The 21,270-nt window shown below is 34.6% G+C and overlaps 5 protein-coding genes across 13 annotated transcripts; 4 read left to right on the top strand and 1 right to left on the bottom strand.

Annotated features, from left to right (window-relative positions):
• Nucleotides 1-107: 107 nt before the first annotated feature.
• LOC145729915 (carbohydrate sulfotransferase 11-like) lies at nt 108-8,275 on the top strand. 6 transcript variants are annotated; one of them, XM_081980874.1, is made up of 7 exons: nt 108-273; nt 610-866; nt 1,821-2,154; nt 5,790-6,052; nt 6,111-6,549; nt 7,721-7,902; nt 8,092-8,275. In XM_081980874.1, exons 3-7 carry the CDS (start codon nt 1,984-1,986, stop codon nt 8,225-8,227), a joined length of 1,191 nt encoding a protein of 396 aa, XP_081837000.1. In that variant the 5' UTR covers nt 108-273; nt 610-866; nt 1,821-1,983; the 3' UTR covers nt 8,228-8,275. The 6 variants fall into 6 exon arrangements, with proteins under 6 accessions (XP_081837000.1, XP_081837004.1, XP_081837001.1 ...); XM_081980875.1 differs by lacking the exon at nt 108-273 and having other exon boundaries at nt 451-866; nt 6,111-6,357; nt 6,412-6,549; XM_081980878.1 differs by lacking the exon at nt 108-273 and having other exon boundaries at nt 439-866; nt 1,821-1,906.
• Nucleotides 8,276-8,444: 169 nt separating this feature from the next.
• On the top strand, nt 8,445-9,518 carry LOC145729917 (uncharacterized). Its single transcript, XM_081980882.1, has 4 exons — nt 8,445-8,576; nt 8,633-8,657; nt 8,716-8,856; nt 8,917-9,518. The coding sequence occupies exons 1-4, from the start codon at nt 8,547-8,549 to the stop codon at nt 9,462-9,464; spliced, it is 744 nt and encodes a 247-aa protein (XP_081837008.1). The 5' UTR covers nt 8,445-8,546; the 3' UTR covers nt 9,465-9,518.
• Nucleotides 9,519-11,329: 1,811 nt separating this feature from the next.
• On the bottom strand, nt 11,330-15,464 carry RhoGAP5A (Rho GTPase activating protein at 5A). Of its 2 annotated transcripts, none has more exons than XM_081980872.1 (6): nt 15,209-15,464; nt 14,853-15,060; nt 12,933-13,175; nt 12,432-12,649; nt 11,902-12,376; nt 11,330-11,843 (listed from the first exon to the last, which is right to left on the bottom strand). In XM_081980872.1, exons 1-6 carry the CDS (start codon nt 15,255-15,257, stop codon nt 11,678-11,680), a joined length of 1,359 nt encoding a protein of 452 aa, XP_081836998.1. In that variant the 5' UTR covers nt 15,258-15,464; the 3' UTR covers nt 11,330-11,677. The 2 variants fall into 2 exon arrangements, with proteins under 2 accessions (XP_081836998.1, XP_081836999.1); XM_081980873.1 differs by having other exon boundaries at nt 15,115-15,245.
• Nucleotides 15,465-15,936: 472 nt separating this feature from the next.
• On the top strand, nt 15,937-16,907 carry LOC145729918 (uncharacterized). 2 transcript variants are annotated; one of them, XM_081980883.1, is made up of 2 exons: nt 15,937-16,099; nt 16,326-16,907. In XM_081980883.1, exon 2 carries the CDS (start codon nt 16,338-16,340, stop codon nt 16,632-16,634), a length of 297 nt encoding a protein of 98 aa, XP_081837009.1. In that variant the 5' UTR covers nt 15,937-16,099; nt 16,326-16,337; the 3' UTR covers nt 16,635-16,907. The 2 variants fall into 2 exon arrangements, with proteins under 2 accessions (XP_081837009.1, XP_081837010.1); XM_081980884.1 differs by having other exon boundaries at nt 15,981-16,113.
• Nucleotides 16,908-16,985: 78 nt separating this feature from the next.
• On the top strand, nt 16,986-21,110 carry LOC145729913 (G protein-activated inward rectifier potassium channel 2-like). Of its 2 annotated transcripts, XM_081980871.1 has the most exons (6): nt 16,986-17,129; nt 17,191-17,310; nt 18,567-18,844; nt 18,901-19,130; nt 19,183-19,421; nt 20,324-21,110. In XM_081980871.1, the coding sequence occupies exons 1-6, from the start codon at nt 17,116-17,118 to the stop codon at nt 21,015-21,017; spliced, it is 1,575 nt and encodes a 524-aa protein (XP_081836997.1). In that variant the 5' UTR covers nt 16,986-17,115; the 3' UTR covers nt 21,018-21,110. The 2 variants fall into 2 exon arrangements, with proteins under 2 accessions (XP_081836997.1, XP_081836995.1); XM_081980869.1 differs by having other exon boundaries at nt 17,049-17,310.
• Nucleotides 21,111-21,270: the final 160 nt, after the last annotated feature.

The following is a 21,270-nucleotide window of genomic DNA, read 5'->3' as shown; positions in this document are numbered from 1 at the left end:
GTAAATTAAGAAAAAAGTGATTTTTGACAGATTTTCCGTTAAAATTTAGAATCATAACCTCAAAAATTAGTTTATGGTTGACGGTTTGTTTCTAAAGTTTAGAGTTTAGCTAGCTTCATTGCTTCATATTGACCTGTTAAATTAAAATGGATATTGGAATATGTTCTGTTTGCGAGATGGAGGGAGAGTATGCCGATATTATAAATCATTTCAACCGTAATGAACCAGATCCTTAAAAGTTACACCGATTGTGGTAAACGGTGAAATTAGCAGGTATACCTAATTTTCGTAAATGCCTAGGTACACTGATAAAATTATTTGACAACAAATTGCAGTGTAAAAGCTGCTTTATATTAATAAAATTTTGTGAAATTAGTTACGTCATCCTAATTAACTCTAATATCCCCTATAGGTATTTTTCCGTGTTAACAACGGCCTATAAAACTAATTAGCCTAAATTGACGGTCATAAAAAAAAACGGAATTCATTAACAAAACATTTGCATAATAATCCGGCCTAATTAAACAAATGTTTAGGAAAACACGCAAGCCGCATCGTGACAAGGAACTTCCGTACATTTTTCCACTAAAACCGATTCCCGTTTCTCAGAACTCTCCCCTAAAATGGCGCATGTCCCCTAATGGAGAAAATCGACCCACTTGTGCTCTATCTCCCGCTGCAGTGCAGTCAGTGCCAACCATTTTCCATGACAACAACTTATCTGTGAAATGCAGAAATGAGCCAGTCCAGATAATAGTAATAATTGTTGCAACAATTTTTGTTCTCAGCCAGTTATTAACAAACTAACAAATTGGACAGGCGAGAGATAAAAAAACCGGAAAAATGTTTCTTCACTTCTATTTAAGGTAAGTTCAAAATAAAAATAATTTTTGTGTAACAATATGAAACAGTGTATAAAGCCAAAGTGAAGTACCTAGGTAAATCAATATTCCAAATTAAAGTGTAATTATCGAAAATTACATTTTTTGTTTGGATCAGTGCCAAGGTTTGCCGGTATTTCTGTATGTATTGTAACTCAATGACACTTTCATCGTGTTTCCTGGTAAAGTTCCAAACTATTGCCTGCATTATTAAATTTATTTGTTAAAGTGCCGCAGTGTAGCACCTTAGCCAAAAGTTTTCTTACATTCTGACCAAAAACATTATAATTTCTGATAAGAAAAGTCAAATTATACCAATAACTGTAAATTGCTTGAACTGTTTTATATACAGGGTATCCGGATTTACTGGGTTTTGACAGGAAAACCCCATTTCCCGGCTAGATATGAAAAACCTAGTACCCACGTCTAGGGGGTCGATTTTTGAAAAAAAACGCTAATGGCAAAAAACCGTATTTCAATATTTTGTCAGTTTGCGGTACTAGAGGGCGTTTTTCAAATTTCGCCCATTTTGAAAACTCTTCACAACTTTTTTGTTTAGAAATATTTTAATCTTGCTGTCACTTCCGGTTTAACTGGAAGTTAATGTCAACTAGCTTATTTTAATTTGAACACCCTGTATATTATTGTATTTTTTAAATATCTAATATCTGTCTACAACGGTTTTCGAGATATTCTCATATTACCTAGTGTCATAACTCCTAACCAGAATGAGATAGAGCAAAACGGCTTCCATGTTCTTCTCTTAACTTTTTGAAATCTATCATTTGGTAATATTAAGTATAAAAACCTTTTTTTTTTTTGGACTGGTAATGAAATATACTATTTCTGTCTTGATGAAATTGCTTTCTATAACGATTGCTTTATAAAGTTAAGTAACAATTTAAGAAACAATTTTTATTAAAACTATTTATTTTTCAGGCACACAGTCATGAGGTACTTTATGCAACGCTAATGCATCCACAGACAAACAACAACTGTCATAATCACGGCATGGAATCCATGGGGTAACAAAAATATCATAAGAGCAATCTTACATATTTACAATAAAAAGACAACAGCACAATAATGACAAAAAGGGAGAATGAGACTGAGAAAAATTAAAAGAACCCAGGCGAGCGGGTGGAAAGTAATCCGACGATGCGTGATATTTTTTACTGCAATCTGTTTAGTGCCCGTTTTCTTGGTTTTTATGGTCGCCACAGATCATTACGTTAGACCTGGTCGTCATCGACTAGGTTTTAACATGCAAAAGGTATGTTTTTGGTGGAATCAAATATGTATGTAAACCTTCTGTAATGTAAAATGCTGGACATTCGAGACACACGTAACTAAATCTTTGATTTTCTAGTATTAGCAGTTGATTTAAGGATATTTTAATATTTGGAAGCATTTCTCGATCTCATCTAAGACTTTTGTTTTATATTTAATTTCTGGCTGTTAATTCTTCTTCTTTTTATGTCGTCTTTCTTAGTGAAGGTTAGCGATCACTTCCCCAAATGCTCCCTTTTCTCAGTCGATATTTCTTTTCCTGCCTATGCTTTTTTCCCTCATAATTACTTGTAACAGAGAGTATATGTCATTGCAAAGTATGTGGCCCAACGCTGTTTTTCTTACTTTAACGATTGTCATCGTGTCTAATTCTTCTTGATACTTCTTCATTTATAGCTCTATCAGTGCATGGAATTTTACGTAGGGGTCAGTAGAGCCACATTCCAAATAACTCCAGTCTTTATATGGATTTTGCCTTTAATCTCCAAAGTAATACCCCATATAACACCTTAGACCAAACATATAATATTCTTCTTTGCCAAGAAGTGCTTATCAGTTCCGAATGTCAACTATCAATATGGCTATTCTTACTTTGTTGATGACCATTTGGAAAAGTTCTGCTGATTTGTCAAACCACGTTCTAAGATTTGCCCACCAAGATATTCTCCTTCAGCCAGGTGCTCTCCTACTGTTAATTTGGTCTTGTAGGATTTCCTGTTGCAGCCCGTATCTATTTGGGTTCCTTATTATGTGGCCCAAGTACTACATTTTCCGACACTTTACGGTATCTAACAACTCTGGTTCTTTCTTCATGCCAGCCCAGGACACAAAGCAACCTGAGGAGAGGGCACGAAGAGCAGCCTCACTGTCTGTGAAGATTTTTATCGATTTCCGCCTAGGGGCGTTTTTATTCATCTTCTCCCTAGAGCAGATCTCGATGGCGTAGAGTTCACCCTGCAGAACCGTCGGTGTTTGTCCCAGTCCCTCAGGCAGACAGACTCCGCCTTGGCACAGAAAGCCCCGGCTCCAGTCCCTTTTGAGGACTTTGAGCCGTCCGTAAACCATCAGATATCTGCTCGGAGTATGTCTACAGCCCAGTCCACTGTGGATGGTACTTTCAGCTTCTTAAATATATAATTTAAAACAAGAACTGTTGAGGGCATATTCTCAGTTCTTCTTAGCCTTTCCATGTATGTGCTATAATCAGAGTAATTTGCAGGTTAATTTGCTTTGCACTAAAGTTATTACCAAATCCACTTTTGTTGGTATTGTTTCCCATTATATCATTGTATATCACTCTACTCTCAAACATCAAACTTATTCATCCGAAATAAGTGTTCTTAAATGCTCTGTTCTCACGTGAAAGGATCTGGAAGTTGAAGAATTATAATAATACTCTTTGCCATTCTCATCCATCCATCCTTCCCCACCTCACCGCTTTTCAGCTCCTATAAGATGCAAATGTCTGTTGAGACCTCAATGGCCTAGCAGAATCCCAACTAGAGTTTTCAAGTCCCAGAGACTCATTGACATCAACCATTTGGAAGTTACCTTTTTCGTGCGTCGCTAGGAAAAACCAATTAAAGCTCGATTTAGTCTGCATCCTTCCACCTTTTTCCACGTCCAGTCTAGAATGCCATGCTGGCTCTGAAATCTTTCAGCATCAACAAAAAGTGCGCAATGTACTGTTGGCGCCTAGCTGCAATAACTTCCTGGTTCTGTTATTCGGTTGCAAAATACTACAATCTTAAATCGTTAAAATGCATCGGTTCTGTCTCTTCTCATTCATTTTGTGTTTTCCTAATTTTTCTTAGTTATGTAAGCTAGTTTTGTGAAGGTTCTTAGCTAGTTTGTTTATAGTAACTATTTTTTTTTATGCACTTTAGGGATTAAAAGTGCACTTTTATGCCCTCATTTGAGGGATTAAAATTACTTAGTCCCTGGGGGATTTAAAGTAAATTCTTCCAAATTAAACAATGATTTTATTGAAATTTTATTTATTTGTTAAAGTGTAAGGACGAAAAAGGATAATTAACATAAACATAACTTAAATCTAGTTCTTATTATTATATATATTTACATTTATATTGACTTTGGTGCAGTTTGCAAGGCTAACGAAGGGTGGACAATTGGAAGCAACATTTTTAGTAGTAAACATATTCTGCACATACGTAGCAGTCGCCGTTGCCGTTGTCTCATTTTCTGAAATTGATCTTTCTATGGTTGATGCTGATGCCATATCAACATCGGAGAAGACATTGGTGAATATTTGATCGGCAACATTCTTCTTTTGATACAATGAATTTTCTACATAACCTTCAGCAACAGAACTGCTTTTCCAGCCACCATGTCTTTTCAACACATCTATGGTTGATCCAGAGTCGGCAAGTAAAGAAGCTGATGATCTGCGAAAACAATGCCCAGTATATAGGTTTGCGTTTGGTAGTCTCAAGTAGCCAGCAATTCTCCTTGGTAGCTGTCCAAATGTATTTTTTCCTATGGGCTGAGTCATGGCATTTCCCATTTTTGTAAGACACAAAAAATCGTGTATGCTTTGTAGGTGGCCTTAGACCAATATACTTTCTCACTAATTCCACTACATTCGTAGAGTTTTCGCCAGACGTTTTTATCACAAACAAGCGATCCTTTCCTGATTTTGTACCCCGTAGATTTACCAGAAAAAAGCTTTTATGATCCGAGACATCGTTGCTGTCTAGCTGGCAGAGCTCCTTTCCTCGACATGCTCCAGCGACTCCCATAATCAGCACCACCTGCAACAAAATTGTCTCCTGTCAGTACATTTTGTAGTTTTGTAGACAAAAATAATCCATGGTGTTATTTTTAGTAGTACTATCAGGAAAATATTCAAAGTAAAGAAAATAATCTTACCTTTTGGGCTAGATATTGTTCATCTGGAGCATTTTGAACAAAATCTCTTATATGGTCGAAATCCAATGTCTTGGACTTCTTCGGCTTATAATGGTCTATCTGTCTCTTTAGAAATGCCTGGAATTTACTGTATTTGCTGATGTCGACGTTTGCTTCAGATATTATCGTGGCTTTGATCATGGAATATTGGCTCCATAGAGCCATTGAGCTTCTTAGACTTCTGCTGGAAGTAAGCCAGGAGCACCTTTTCATCCGTAAAATTCTCTGGATTCTGTTCAACGCACCATTTTTGGTAAACAAGAAACTGTTTTTTGTAAGCCTCGCGAGATTTTTCTGGAAGAAGGCTAGCGATGGCCTCTTGGGCGGCCTCTTCAATGTTCATTTTCAAAAAATACGATTTTTCTGGACTCACCGTTTGATAACAACTGATTGACATTTGTTTTGTGCCATAGCAACACTTCCAGGGCACAATCAATTTTAAGTGAATCCACCATGCCAACTACAATCAATAACAACTATCAGTAATACGAGAGTACCGTTGTAACAACTGTTAGTTTTGTAATTTTTTTTATTTTTAGTTTCTCGCATTCTAAAGTGCATAAAATAGTATATAAACCTCGTGACTAAAGTGTCTTTTAATCCCTTAGCGAATTGTACCTTTCGCCGCGGGATTAAAAGAACCACTTTAGTCCCTAGGTTTATAATATACTATTATTTACTCTTAAACAGGTTTTAAGCGGTGACAGCGACTCACTTTCATTTGGCCTAAAGGAATACCACAATATGACGTTAGTTCAAAGACGACTAACTCAACGTAAGCTGCACTTAAATAAAGCCTGCCACACACTTGGCTTGGACAAAATTGGTAATGACACTTTGCACAAACCGAATTCTTGGGAGTACTTAGTAGATCGCAAACATCATCTCGTTTGGTGCAACGTTTTCAAAGCAGCTAGCACGTCTTGGATGTATAATTTTAATATCTTAGCCGGGTAAGTACTAAACATTAGTGTAAAACTAGACAGCTGGAACTTATATTGCTTCCTACAGGTATTCCCCAAGATTTTTACGCAAAAGCAGAACACCGCCTTTACACTTAGCTAGACAAAAATACGGCCGTCCAACTTTAGAATCTTTACATCAAGCTTTAAAAGAAGACAATGTGGTGTCATTTTTGGTAGTGAGACACCCTTTAGAGCGACTTTTATCCGCGTATAGAGATAAAATCCAGCACGCTGTTTCTGGATCGCATCACTTTAAGTTAGGAAAGGATATCATTAGAAATTATAGGGCAAAGGTATATGATTTCAACGAAGCTGGTGGATTAAGATTTACTAAAGAAAATTTTCAGGGTACGACCGGACCTAAATATCCAACTTATTCAGAATTTGTCACTTGGTTAGTAAATTCAGCTACAAAAGGGAAGGATCTGGACATGCATTGGACGCCTGTAGTGAAGTTTTGCACCCCTTGCATGTTTAATATCAAGGTAAATATTGTTGTAATTACAAGCAAGTGGTTTCGTAACATTTAAATTCAGTCCTAATAACGCTTACTCTAGGTTTTTTAGTCATTTAGGCAAGCGATAGCTTTGAAAGTTTCAATAATTTTTAGATAGTAAATCTTGATAACATAATCATATAAAATAGGTATTGTCATGATTATTATCATCCTGAAGATGAGATTTACTCAAATCTCCCTCACCTCCTAGTTGCATGATAATATCATCATAACTGGCATCAGATTCACCCTGACCATTCATTCTAATAATCTAGTAAATAAAGAAAATTTAAATAAATAAGCTTGAATAAAAATTCTATAATAGGGATGCCAAGTTATTTTTAAGGTAAATAACTAAACCTATCTAACTTACTTTCTACCTAAAAATCCTGCTTCTAAATATATCATTGAAACTACAAATGTCTTTAATACAAAAAATTACAAACTACTTACAACTAATACTCTTCGTCAAAGAGTACAAATTGTTCAAAATAAACCGTCAGTTGACCATCTTCTTCTTTTCCGTTGAGGTGGATTTTTAACTGCCTCCTCGGTTATCGATTAAACCACTTCTGGAATAGGTCCTCTATCACAATCTGCTCCATGTCATAACGTGGACTAGACGGTACAATTGCTGGTAGCACTCGGTATTACACCCAGTAACTTCCGTTCCGGAAGGAAACAGCTTTCTAAGACCCCCTGATCTTCAATAGTCTGATTTTTGCTCGAATTTTTTAGAAAACTGACTTTCCAGCTCTCATTAAAAGTCTCTCTTGACAATCCACACCAAGTAGCTATTCGATAACTTGTCCCAAATGGCGAAATGTTGTTCAATTCCAGATATATAATCTACATTTAAACCACCGTTAGTTTTCAAAGAGACATTTTGTAGTCTGTTACCGTATTTTCCAGTAAAATCACACTAACGACGTCGCGTAGTAGTATTTACCATGATCGTCATTGTAACTAGCTAAGAACACACTTTAGTGTGCAGGTGTGCAGAATTTTCGTTCATTTTAGACAACAGACATTCATGATATGACTTTGTGGACAAAATTTGATTAAATTACAACTCCGTTATACGCAGAGGATGTTGAACTGCAAAATTTGACATATTACACACAAAATAATGATATACATATGGTAACTTCTGTTCACAGATCATTGCTCATACAGAAACGCTGGAAGAAGACCAAGACTATATCATACGAAAGGCAGGTTTGCAAGACGTGATTAAGCCCCAATGGCAGAATGCAGCAAAAGGGTCTACTTCAGCCCATATCTCTAGTCATTACTCTCAGCTTACTAGGTCCCAAATTTTACAACTTTATCACATTTTTAGGTAAGTATCTATATTTACAAGGTGTTCATCATTTTATTCCCTTAAACGTGAAATTGTTAATTTCATCATTCTATCACGCAGTTTCCAACATACCATTTTATTTTAAGCCCAAAAACAGCCAGTATTTACTGAAATCCTTTTCAAACAAATTTGCATTAATAAACACAATTTCAAAAACTTTATTTTCAGATTTGACTTTGAATTGTTCAACTATTCATTAAATGGATACTTGGAAATAGGTCAACCCGATCAAGATCCATCCGCGTTACTAGCTGCGATCACAATGAAAGACAACAAGCCTAATTCGATACCCCACATTTATTGAGCGCAATTTTTCCTAATTGTTAAGTTTTAAATATACATTTTATTACAACATTCTTTATTTTATTAAAACCTTTAATTTAAAAAATAATACGGAAACTAAATCTTATTCGGTGGACCAATGTCCTTTTTAACAAAGCATATGATTCATTCTTAATTAACAAAAAGAAACAACGTCGACAACTCCTGTTTTTACGTGCTTTAAACCTAATTGAATGCTATTATTCAATTAGGCAATTCGGTTGTTAAATCGCAGCCGTGGTAAATAACAGTTTTAACAAAGGACCAACTTGCAGTGAACGTGTGATCCAGTTGTCTGTAAAATGCTTATTGTGACATATTTATTTTTGCTGGTAAGTTTTTTTGATAAGTTTGTATTAATTATTTGAAAAAATATGTTAACTCGTAGATCAACGCAGCTCAAGGCTTCATAGGTATGTTAAACAGTTTAAATTTGTAAATTTTGCGGTAGTTATTTGGAGTTACTTTTAGAGCTGTACGAAACAGAACATGCTCAACAACAGCTTGCTGATGAAGTCATCGACATTGCCGGTGTCACTAAAGCTAAAGAGTTGATAGACAAAATGAAAGATGGTGTTGGCGGGTCTACTATTGCAATTCACCATCCAAGTGGTATCCATTTCTAAAAGAAGTAGGCATATAAATTGATTTGATTTACTAAAATTATTTCAGGTAAACAGTTCATACACAGAAATAAGTGGATAATGCTTTGTAATGGAGATATTTCAAAAGAAAATGGTCATTGCAATGGTAATGCCTTGGAGTCTGTAACAGCTTTTAGACCCGAATCAAATCTCGACTACTGCTACATCAAATCCTACCATTCCTTAAACGATACGCTTTGTCTTTCCCCTCATCCTGTCAACATCACCATGCAGAATAACACCCTCATTTGTGAAGCTTCAAGCGGATACTTTCCAGCTAAAGCAATGAGTATTGAAGAGTATTTGAAAAATTGCGAAAAAGTGTCTTCCAATGTTACTTATGTCTATTTTGCCAACGAGCAAGACCCAGATCATGTGGAAATTCCCAACGAAAATGTTCACGTAAAGTGTGCCAACTTTGCCAACAACACCACCAAAAAAAGCGAAGTACCCGCCCGCAAAAGTCACAAGAAACCGAAAGATGACTATAGTTTTGCCTTCAATAAGACTGGAGTATGCGTGTTTACTGAGGCGGATAGGTTGGTGTTGAAGTTGCTTCAGTATTTAAAGCTTTAAATATTGCTTTTATTTTTATTAATTAACCAATTTAAAATAAAGTTTACAACATTATATCTAGCTTATATTATTTACGACCCTCATAAGGGAAGAAAGTAGTTATTTTTTCAACTACATCCAGTTGTGCTTGATGCGCCTTGTATCAGAACATCTTGGTGGTGGTCTCAGCCTACACTTTTCTAGATCCATCGGTCGTCAGTCCTTCTTGCAATGTGTCCTGCTCATTGTCATTTTAATGTTGTTATTCTTTTGAGGCTACACCTGTGTTGTTCCTAGATTTTGTCTCTTAAAGAAATACTCAAAATGGCTATTACCATATTTTGTTGTGACACTTCTAATTTACTGATGAATTGCATTACAGGCTTCAGAATACACTAATTCTGACACACCTTTCTCTTCAAACATATGTTCGACCAAAATACATCTTTCAGGTTCCCAAAAGTTAGTCCTATTCTTCTCTGAAACTCAACAGTTCCAAATTTCATGTCCAAGATATTTTTAGGATGATAACTTGCTGCACCTGGTGTCCACTCAAAGAAAATATTGCCACACTCGTGTTAGTGGTTACGGTGCTGACTAGAAGCTAGCTTTATCAGTAAGGTTCAAGCACCAACTAAAGCATGGGGTTCTCTCCAGGGGGAGGCCACTGATCTCTGGGATAGTCTGGGTACGCCTTTTGTGCAAGTGAAAAATGGAGCATTAGGTGAGCAAGTGATGAACCACCGATAATAAGCGGAAGGTATTGTAAGAATCGACGGCACGACTTTAGAAAACGTCGATGAATACGTCTACTTGGGGCATACTATCAAAACTGGCAAAGAGAACCAAACTGCCAAAATAGAACGTAGGAAAAGGCTTGCATGGGCAGCTTTAGCTATATACAGGGTGTCCGGAAAATACGTGTACAACGTTTGACGACAGACTCCTGACGTCAAAATATGTCGATCTAAGCCGACTTAGTTATATCCAAAATTGTCTCGTTTAGCCGGTAGAGGGCGTCAAAAATTTGTAAAAATATTGGTTTTTTACTAAATTACGTGAAAACCTGCTAATGGATTTTAATGAATTTTAGTATGTAAAATACTTCCGGTCACTCGACAAAAATATCTGGGTTGTCATAACGCCGTTCATATAAAAAATTAGGAGAAATGTTGACGTATTATATGACCTTTATAACACGTCCACTTATTTACAGCCGGTGACTATACTACTAGAAAACGTCATTTTATAGTATTAGTCTACATACTAAAATTCATTAAAATCGATTAGCAGGTTTTCACGTAATTTAGTAAAAAACCAATATTTTTACAAATTTTTGACGCCCTCTACCGGCTAAACGAGACAATTTTGGATATAACTAAGTCGGCTTAGATCGACATATTTTGACGTCAGGAGTCTGTCGTCAAACGTTGTACACGTATTTTCCGGACACCCTGTATATTAAAAAACAGAGAGATCCCAATAAACTTAAACCGGAAAGTCTTCGATACATGTATACTACCGGTAGCAACTTACGGTTTAGAAACAGTGACAATGACAAAAAGAAGTGCTGAACAGTTGAGAGTAATGCAAAGAGCAATGGAGCGTACCATGCTTGGAATCAGTCTAAGTGACCAAATCGTGGACATCATGAAGCGTATCTCGGAAAGCAAATGGCAATGGGTGGGGCATGTGGCCAGACAGAACCATGACAGTTGGACAGCGTGAGTAACACATTGGAGACCAAGACAGACCCCAGAAAAGGTGGCTAGAGGATATCAAACCAAATGCGGGGAAAAGATGGTCTCAAACAGCACAAGACAGAAATGCATAGAAGAAGAAGAAGTATAGATAGATCAAAGAAAATGGTCTTCATTAAGACTGAAAAAAAGTCAACATTAGAAAATTTTATTTGAAAAAGTATACAAAATACCTCTGCTAACTGTTACTTACAGTGTTGGCATTTACTTTAAAATCATAATCATCGTGTAAACCAAACTTCAAGTCTAAATAATTAAGCCATTTGTCTATCAAGCAATTAATAATAAAATAAAAACATTTACACAATCACAATGGTTTAAATGAGATGCTGATTAATAGGAATGTATATAAACAGACAGTAAAGCAGTGCAAATTATCATGAGAGAGTATCACAAATTCCAAGTTAAATAATCACAATAAAAATTAGAGAGATATAAGCAGTAAATAGAGCAGCAATAATTATTAACAAAATATTATTTCAAAAATACAGTGTCACATTTGCTAATCATCACCTCCAAAAGCAAAATGTCGCTTCGCACATCTGGTATTATATTAGGAGGATGATGGATTAAAGTTGGTGCAAAAACCGTTGCCAAATTCAGAGCGTTCATTTTATTGATGGGAGCATGTAGTGCCACTCTATTTAAAAAAAAAATATTAACTTAAAATCAATCAACTTTTTCTTACATTTACTCACCTGTGCAAGTGTTGTATCATAAACTTCAATGTGTCATAATGAGGCTTTGGCAGTAACAGCAAAGCATGTTTAATAGATGAGAGTTGCAAGTCAATATCATTATGCTGAATTGCGTCAATCAGTCTTGGATGCACCTCAAATGTTATCAAAGGTACTGGCAGAATTCGCAAATAGAGCTTTAAAGCTCCTGTAATAACATTAATGCTTGGATATGTTTCCATTGATAAGTCTACTTTCTCTCCATCTCTATCAAAAGCTAGTTTGATAGCATCGATTTCATCAGCAAACCCACTTAAACGATATATTCCTTCGGTTGTAAGACCTCGCGCTTCCACTTCAGTCACGCAACGTGTAACAACGAAAGGTAATTCAGCTTTGTAGGCACTTAACAACGTTGTTAATTCAATACCAAAAACTCCCCTTAAATATTTTAAATCTGGGATGCAATCGTTGGCAAATTTTTCCGAGCATTTTACTGAAATGTTAACAGTTAAACTACAAAATAGTAGATTAGACCAAGTGAGACTTACTGTGAGCTATAACGCCGCAATCCTCGCATTTTTTGCCTTGTAAAGTGAATCCCCAAAGAAAGTTAGCGCACAATTCGCACCAATTGAGACCTTTAAATGTTGTGAGTTTAAAAACGTGTGGCTTTTCGACTTTTTCTGGAAGGTTTTGACCCAAAATTTGCTGAGATAAAGAGAGATTATTTCCTGTTGAGTTTGCGTTTCCAAAAGGGCTTTTGCTCCTAGAATTTAGCAAAATAATGATTTAGTCAATTTATTCGGGAATCAAATTATTAAGTTTTTTGTCTCTTGTGATCCTATTTTACGTTTTTGCGGTTATCATTCAACAATTCACTTGTGAACAAACAACCCAACAATCTGCCTGCTATGCCAAAACCATCAAATACTGGCTTCAAACAACTTTATTCTATTTATTAAAATAAATAATTATTCAACGCTTTTCGTGAATAAAAAATGCTTTAAGTCCCTTGCTGTATAACTATAATTACTGAATAAAATACTTACAAGGCATTTTGCTTGGAGAGAGCTCTTAATTTCCTTTTGTTCAAAGTCAGTGTCATGTACGGACTTTCATGATAGTTAACTGTTGTAAGTCTTTGCAAAATAGTGGGAGCTTTAAGTTCAATATACATGGTAACCAGTCCATCAGCCACTAAAGATCGAGCACAATCGTATCTTTTTTCCCTTACATATAACCCACCATCGGGATCAAAGTATAGTTTATAATGGTGGATTTTGTTGTTAAATCTGTGAAAAAGCATTTAAAAAAACTACTTATTGAGAAGTAGTGATGGGCGTAACGTTATTTACCGGTAAACCATAATGTGAAGTAAAATTCAGTGTGAGGAAAATGTACCAACTTTACCAGTAAATTCCAATTTGACCAGTAAACTTAGGGGTAAGTAACTAATTGAAAATGGTTGAAAGATATAATTTTCCTGTCATGGCACTCATTCATTTTATTAAAGTTATTTTCGGTCAATATTGTTAAAATAAAATCCTGGAAAATACTTAATAAGAGGCTGTTTTGATTTTTGTTATTTATTGTTTTAAAGATTTTGATTTTCAATAATAAAACAATGGAAGCAAAACTTTTCTGACAGAGTGATTCTTGTACCAAATGGGTTCCAATCTAATGACTGAATGTAAAAATTTATGAAAATCATAAATCTCAGAAACGCGTCTTGTTTTGAAATCTGTATTAAACTGTAATTCTGAAAATAAGCACATTTTGACAGTTTTGACATGTGACATGGTTTTTGGAAGATAATCTAGCTAAGCAGTCACGTGACCACTGTCAAAATAACTATCATAAATCTCAGAAAAACGGTTTGTATTGAATACTGCAAGAAAATGTATCTAAACCCTGATTTTTCCAACTTTTGGTCAGTTTGACAGTCAGGAACAAAATTGCTTGTCAAACCCATGTGGAATGAAAAAGTTATAGTTTTAAGCATATTTTTTGAATTCTCAATACATTTTCTATGCAATAACCTGAAAAACAATACAAAATTTGGTACAGTCAGGAAGAAAAACAGTGTCAAAGTTTGAACTGCCAGAAACATAGTTTAAAAGGACAGTTACAGACAAAATTGCCTGTAACATCCACTTGGAGCGAGAAAATGACTGGTTCAAGCATATTTTCGGAATCCTCATTAAATTTCCTATCCAATAACCTAAAAAAAAACTGCAAAATTTGGTACACTTAGTGAGAAAAGCCCTGTCAAAGTTTGAACTGCCAGAAACATAGTTTGATAAGAGAGTCATTGACAAAATACCCACTTGGAGTGAGAAAAAGACTGTTTTAACCACATTTTTGGAATCACCATTAAATGTTTTATCCAATAACCTGAAAAAATACTACAAAGTTTGGTACAGTCAGGACAAAAAGCCATATTAAAGTTAACTGCCAGAAACTCAGTTTGAAAGGGCAGTCAGGACAAAATTGCCTGTAAAATCCACTTGGAGTGAGAAAATTACTATTTTAAGCATATTTTGAAATTTTCATTAAACTTCCTATCCAATAACCTGAAAACACTAAAAATTTGGTACAGTTAGGGAGGACAGAGCTGTCATAGTTTGAACTAATAGAAATACAGTTTGAAAACAAAGTCAGTGACAAAAATCACATGTAAAACTCACTTGGAGTGAGAAAATGAATGTCTTAAGCAGATTTTTGGAATCCTCATTAAATTCCCTATACAATAACTTAAGAAACACTACAGAAATAATATTGCAATATCACTACTGCCTACTTAAATGCTGATTTTGATTTTGTGCTCATGACAACTGCAGAATTGGTAATTTGGTACAGTCAAGTGCCAAAATTTGAACTGCCAGAAACACAGTATTTGTAATTCACCAGTAATTTCCTGGTAATCCACCCATCACTATTAAAAAATATTGAAAAAAGTGGGGGCTTACTTGAGACTCAAAGTGTAAAATTCTCCATTTGCACAGCTACTACTGCGTACTAAATAAGCTCCATTTCTTTGAGAATTTAGTAGTTTTGCTGCATCAACATGACTAATTGGTCCATGGTAATCTTGGCCTAGAAAACTAGGCATATTAGGCAGTATCTCGTCACATAGTATTGGTATAGGCACAGGAGCCTCTAACTGCATTCGATACACTATAAAAGTTACAAAATAAGTGTCTACAATCATCATCTAGAACTATAACATACACTGTAGAGTTACACTTAGTCGAGTTTTCATTATGTCAATACCCGAGTTTTCAATAAGTTTATGTACAACCAGTTAAATCTATGATATACTTACAATCACTTTTCCATAAAGTGTGGGCAGGGGAATTCAGATCTAATACCATACTGATCAAGATATTGATCTAATCTCATTCGGGGAATCAACGTCTCACTAACAATAACGTCATTATCAAAACATATTGGAATTACCAAAATTAGGTCACACTTTCATCTTAAAGCCATTTATTTAGAATTTTCATACTAATATTTGTTATTTATTTTGATAATAGAAATAAACTCCAAATCAGCTGACTTAGATTGACAGAAGTTAACAACTGACGTTTGACAGTTTTGACGTTTATAGGTTTTCTTCTTCTTTTTCGTTTTAACGATCATCAGCTCATATACTTTCGAGCAAAAATAATTAGGAGGTAGCAAATATCCCGTTTGTGCATACGTGACATATACGAGACATACGTGCTTTTCACCTGCATGACGTCAATTAAAAGGGTAAAATTTTCAGGTTTTCTACGTAACCACTTAAAATTTGAAAACAGAAAATAATATCAGAATCAGATTAGAAATTCTGTAGCAGTGTGAGAGGAGTGCGCACTGCACCTTTTAGGCTTTGAGAGTGTTGAGGAAACAGACATAAATAACGCAAAATAAAAAAATATTCGATATTTTCTTGATTGTTCTAGATTTTAACCGGTTAACCGATTAAAATCGAGTTTTGGTTGTCATATACAAAAATACACTCATCTCATCTCTACTCTGTTGCTGTCTCTCTCTCTCCCTTTATTCATCAAGCCATCCTTCCCACGCCCACCTGTCACCGGTTTCTAGTGTCAACTGTCAAAATCAAATTTGTGAAAAAAAGCTCAAGAAAGAAATTATTTTCCCATAATTCAGTTTTAAAATTTAGTTTCTTTGTTCCTGTACACGTGCAACTGTATCCAAGAATCAGGTAAATTGCAAAATGTAATATTTTTGTATTATTTCCTGTATTTATCTTGTCATGATACAGTTTTATGTCACCAAGTTCTGCCCTTTTAATAGATTACAAATTTAAAATATTGGTGGTTGGTGGTTGAACCAGTTTTAACCGGATAAAACAAGCCGCAAATATCGAGTCAACTGCATCAAACTTTGTTTTCTCTTTTCTCATTAGTTTTCACTTTTAACTGTTCCAGAATCAATTCAAAATGACTTCCACAAACATTTTTACTGGTATGGCTGGTGAGAAGAATTCCAGCAGAGTTTTAAGACCCCCAGGCGGCGGCCACACTGACATTTTTGGAGCCCCTGATCCACCAGTCAAGAGAGACAGTGGGCGCAATGCCTCCTCCATTTTAGAGGGTCGTGACCAAACTGCTGAAAAACCTGCCACTCCCACCAAAGCTACATCACCTCAAACCGAGACTGCTAAGCCTGGAGAAGCCGCTACACCCTCCAAGTCCCGAGTGCCTCCTGGTGGCTATTCTTCTGGACCTTTGTGGTAATCATTGACTGGAATGGCATTTGTGCTTATTTATACTATTTTAATTATTTAATAATTGTATCTAAACAGTTATAGTATTTTTTTAAAAATTTAATTGCTTTTGTGCTAATTCTGATATTTTTGACCAATTTTATAACAAAATGTGATGTACCAAATTTATAAATGTGTTCTTTGTCTATGTGTCATTATTAAATATGCATCTAATTACTATGAGCCTGATATACAACTTTTGATAACCATTTTTTTAATACTACAATATAAACTTGCTAAATTATACTGTGAATTTATTTCAGTTATTACTTATTTTAAACTGTCAACTTTATCAACAGTTTACTTTAAGAGATAAATTTGCTGTGGGATTAGTATGGTATTTCTGCCTAGAATTTTGTCATTAATTTTTCTTATCTCTGGATGAATAACAGCCAAGTTGTAGATAAGGAAAAAAAGGTGCAACAGTATTCAGTGTAAAAGTCAACTAAGAAATGTTGGATTTCAGGTGAAAATAATAATGAAAGTCTTGTGGTTTTGCTTTTAATTGTAATGGCTTTTTTGAGTAGTCGACAAGGTTCTAATGTAAATGCAGAATGTAGTCAACCAAACAATAGTGATGGGAGAAGGGATTTTTATCCGTTTTATGTGGTCAGAAATAGGCCTAGTATATCAAGAAGGAGGTCCAGGTAAGTATTTTTTGAAATCTTCAGAAAAAAGACAATTTGGTGTAGAAGTTTCAATGGTAAAATGTGCCTATGTTAATGTCACAACATTAAATACAGTGATTACTTAAATGTTGACACCCCGTTACTCATTACCAAGGTAAAAAAATTGTTGCTATTAAACCATACTCTATACATGAATAATAAAACTTTAACTTTTAATTGAAATTTAGTTTGTTTATATTGTGTTTGTTATTATTGTATATGTACCTATGCAAAAATGTTGAATACAAAAAACTTTTAGAGACTATTTAGTTGGATAATTTAAAAATTACTTTTGGATATACAGGGTGGTTTGTAAAGGGGTGACAGATAAAATATTAGTCTTAAAGTAAACTTAAATCTTTAGATTCTCCAGAAAACTCCAAAACTTTTTTGTTAATACAAATGGAAGGGAAAAAACACAAAACAACGCAACCATTATTGTTAATAATGTCATATACCTCTAAACCTGTTAATTTTTCTAATTATCTAAAGTTTTTCACAAAAATATTAGATTTTACTCTGATGGAAAATTGACTGCATTACAACTTTGTAAAAGCTATAGTCATAATGGACTCTATTACATACCACAACAAAGTCATGACTCTTTTAAATGAAAACAATGACACAAAACTAAATAAAAACCTGACAGAAAAAATTGAAAGGCAAATTTAGACTAACATCGAGATTACTTACATAGAAAACTCTCCTCACTTTCTTGAAAAACTCAAACATATCGACATTAATCCAAAATCATATTCTGGTAAGTTTATTCACAATCGTCCCAGTTGACCAAACTCTTTGTTAGATCTAAATTGCAAAATGATTCAAATCTTGGGGAACATACAAGCTTAAGCATAAACACTATTTTTAAATAATAATTTTAATTATATAAAGTTTACAATGTATATTAACAATACATGCACAATGATCCTATACACAATATTGAATAATTTTCCAGTTTGTATACCTGTATTAGAGTTTAATTTTACAATTATTAGAAAAAATTTTAAAACATGAAAACCATTTTCAATTTTTTTTTTTAATTTAGTATAAATGTCCTGTATAAATATTTGTTACACAAAATTTGACTTTGGTTACTAAGAAAAGTAAATCTGTTAAAAGTAACGTTTGCTTTCTTATTTGTAACACTCGAAACAATTACTTTTTTAATAAAATATTCTATTGTTACGTTATACGAATTTACTTTGAATTTTGCCATATGTGATAATTTTCAGCGTACAAAGCTACACTCACAGACATAGAGTCAAATTAGTAAGACGGCTGGTTCGTAAAAGTGGCAAATCGTCCATCCACCAAAAAAGCAGTACCGAACGATCATTTCGGTTCCTCCTGGATATTTCCAATACTTTGATAGAAACTTCTTGGGTGTGGACCTTGTCTGTAGTTACTTTCGTGTTTATAGTAACTTGGCTTATGTTTGCCGGATTTTGGGCTATCATATCCATAGACAATGTAGAAGCTTGGAACGGCACTAGCCAGAGTTGTCTGGATGGTAGGTATGACTGCTTATTTTTGGTTTTGAATGTGGTTCAAATAAGATCATTGCAGGCATTGAAAGTTTCTCTGGTTATTTACTCTTTAGCATAGAAACTCAAACTACTGTGGGCTATGGAGGCAGATTTATTAATGAGAACTGCCCCGAAGCAATAATAGGACTAATTATCCAACTAGTTATAGGTGCAGGTGTTGGAGGGAGTTTGATTTGCATTGTTTTTCTCAAAATGGTTAGCCCATTGAAAAACCGTCATTCCATGGTTTGTTTCAGCAAACATGCGGTGGTAAGTAAAATTTTCGTTGCACAGTCACTTATTTACTTGGTCTATCCGCAAGATATGTCAGAGAGACGGCGAAATGTGCTTGATATTCCGCGTAAGGGATTACGACATGCGATACGAGTGCCATACTAATATTGTGGCTTATTTGGTAAGGGAAAAGCTTGGAGAGCTCTCACTTGAGACTTTAAAGCTGGAAAAGCCTGGGATTTTAATATGGCCTGTCGAAGTTGTCCATCGGATTGACGAGAAAAGTCCATTTTGGGATCTTTCTGCTAAGGATTTAATTTTGAAAAGGTTTGTGTCGTTTATCTCATCCTATAAATAGTTAAATAACATTCATTGGATTAGAATATGATTTAACACTTTGAAATACATACGGTAACTAAAAATGCTTGGAAATAACCCAAAATCTTTATTAGTACGACTAATGCATAAGATTACTTTACTTCTTTGAACTTTGAACAAAATTTACTACCTCAACGGAATAAAATGGAGTATAAAATTATATAAAGATTTTAAACAAAGTGATTTATCAAAATGAATACCACATTTGGGCAATGTGTCGCCATGAAATTATTATAGATGAGTTTTTCAGATAATTAGACGCATATCTTACAGCGTTTTCAGTATACATCTCGTTCAACTACATTTATTTTCTATTTTCCATCTGAGTATGCCATATACTTAATAACATTACATTACAGATTTTCATTAGTTCCATTAGAAATACACTATTTTAGAGTTATAATAAACAGATTTCTAGTTTGTTTACACATTTTACTAATTCCACAGATAAATTAGACAAACTACGTTTCGCATAGAGTACGTAACGTAAAATTGAACTGGTCCCACAAAGCTATTCCATTATTAACGTTCGTGTTATCGTTCCATAACAGTATAAAATGGATGTAATAGTGGCCAAATATTTTGTACAAAATATTGCTGCTGTTTGCTTTTATCATAAAATTTACACATTATTAGAGTGGAGCAAAGTGAAGAATGAAGAACTAAGTTAGTTTGGTTTGCAAAACAAGAAAATCTGAAATACAAAATTAGTATCTGTAGCATGTGCTCACTTTTCTATTTCACTCATTTCTTCAAGTAGTACATCTTGTTTTTAACTATAAGTAACTATTTAAATTACTTAATATATACCAAGTGGAAAAATTTGATTTAACCGTATTTTTTTAATATAGATTTGAAATTGTGGTGGTGCTAGAAGGAGAATGCTTAGCCACTTCCTACTTATCCAGAACTACTACTTCTTACCTTAGCAGGGAGATCAAATGGGGCTACGTATTTGCCCCTTGCACTCGTTGGGACACTAATAGTAAACAATACATCGTTGATCATAAACGATTCAACAAAACAGAAGAACTGACAATTCCGTTGTGTAGTGCTCAAAGGCTTAATGAGGTGTACGATGATATTGTGTACCAAACTAAGTCACCTTCTTATCCCAGTAGCATATTGAGCAGCCCCTCAAATCTAACTAGTCCAATATATTACCGAAAATCTGATATTCCTAATATAAATGAGCTTCAAGAAGCTAGGGATCTGTCAGACGAAGAAACGTCACCTAAGGCTATTGTCCATCAAATGGTAAACTTGATGAATGGCAGTGACGAAGAGTATGACTCTGAAGGAGATGTTGAGTACCAATATCCAACTTTTATGGATTTGAGTATTGAAGATCTGAAAGAGGAGAAAAAATTGAGAAAAAAAGAAAATGTTGAGATTAGAAAAAAGCGTTTCGATGCTACAGAAGTGAGAAATAATAAAAGCTTAAGTGGTACAGTAAAGGAGTTCTTTTCTAACCTGCCAAGATATGTTACTGAAGGCGCTGGTCGACGTAGGATTAGCAAACAGTTTGAAGAAACTGATTTTTAATTTTGATCTAAATTGAAAATGTAGGAAACTAGTGCATGTACTTTTTTTTAACTGTTTTTAATAATAAAATATTAAAATGTCGTTTGATAGTAACGGATGTGGACCGTTATTAACGTAGATATGTTTGATGAGTGAGTTGTCTGAAAGTACAAATTAGGAATGGACAGAGAATATTTTTATTATTTTTAATGCAATACGTTAGGCAACTCAAATTACAGGTCAGTTTTTGACATTTAGAAAGAGAAGCTCCAAG

This window comes from Ips typographus, linkage group LG5 (genome assembly GCF_016097725.1).
Source record: "Ips typographus isolate SLU linkage group LG5, UJ_Ityp_2.0, whole genome shotgun sequence".
Taxonomy (NCBI): domain Eukaryota; kingdom Metazoa; phylum Arthropoda; class Insecta; order Coleoptera; family Curculionidae; genus Ips; species Ips typographus.
The sequence above is the reverse complement of the archived record's forward strand: the minus strand, read 5'-3'. Positions and strand labels throughout refer to the sequence as shown.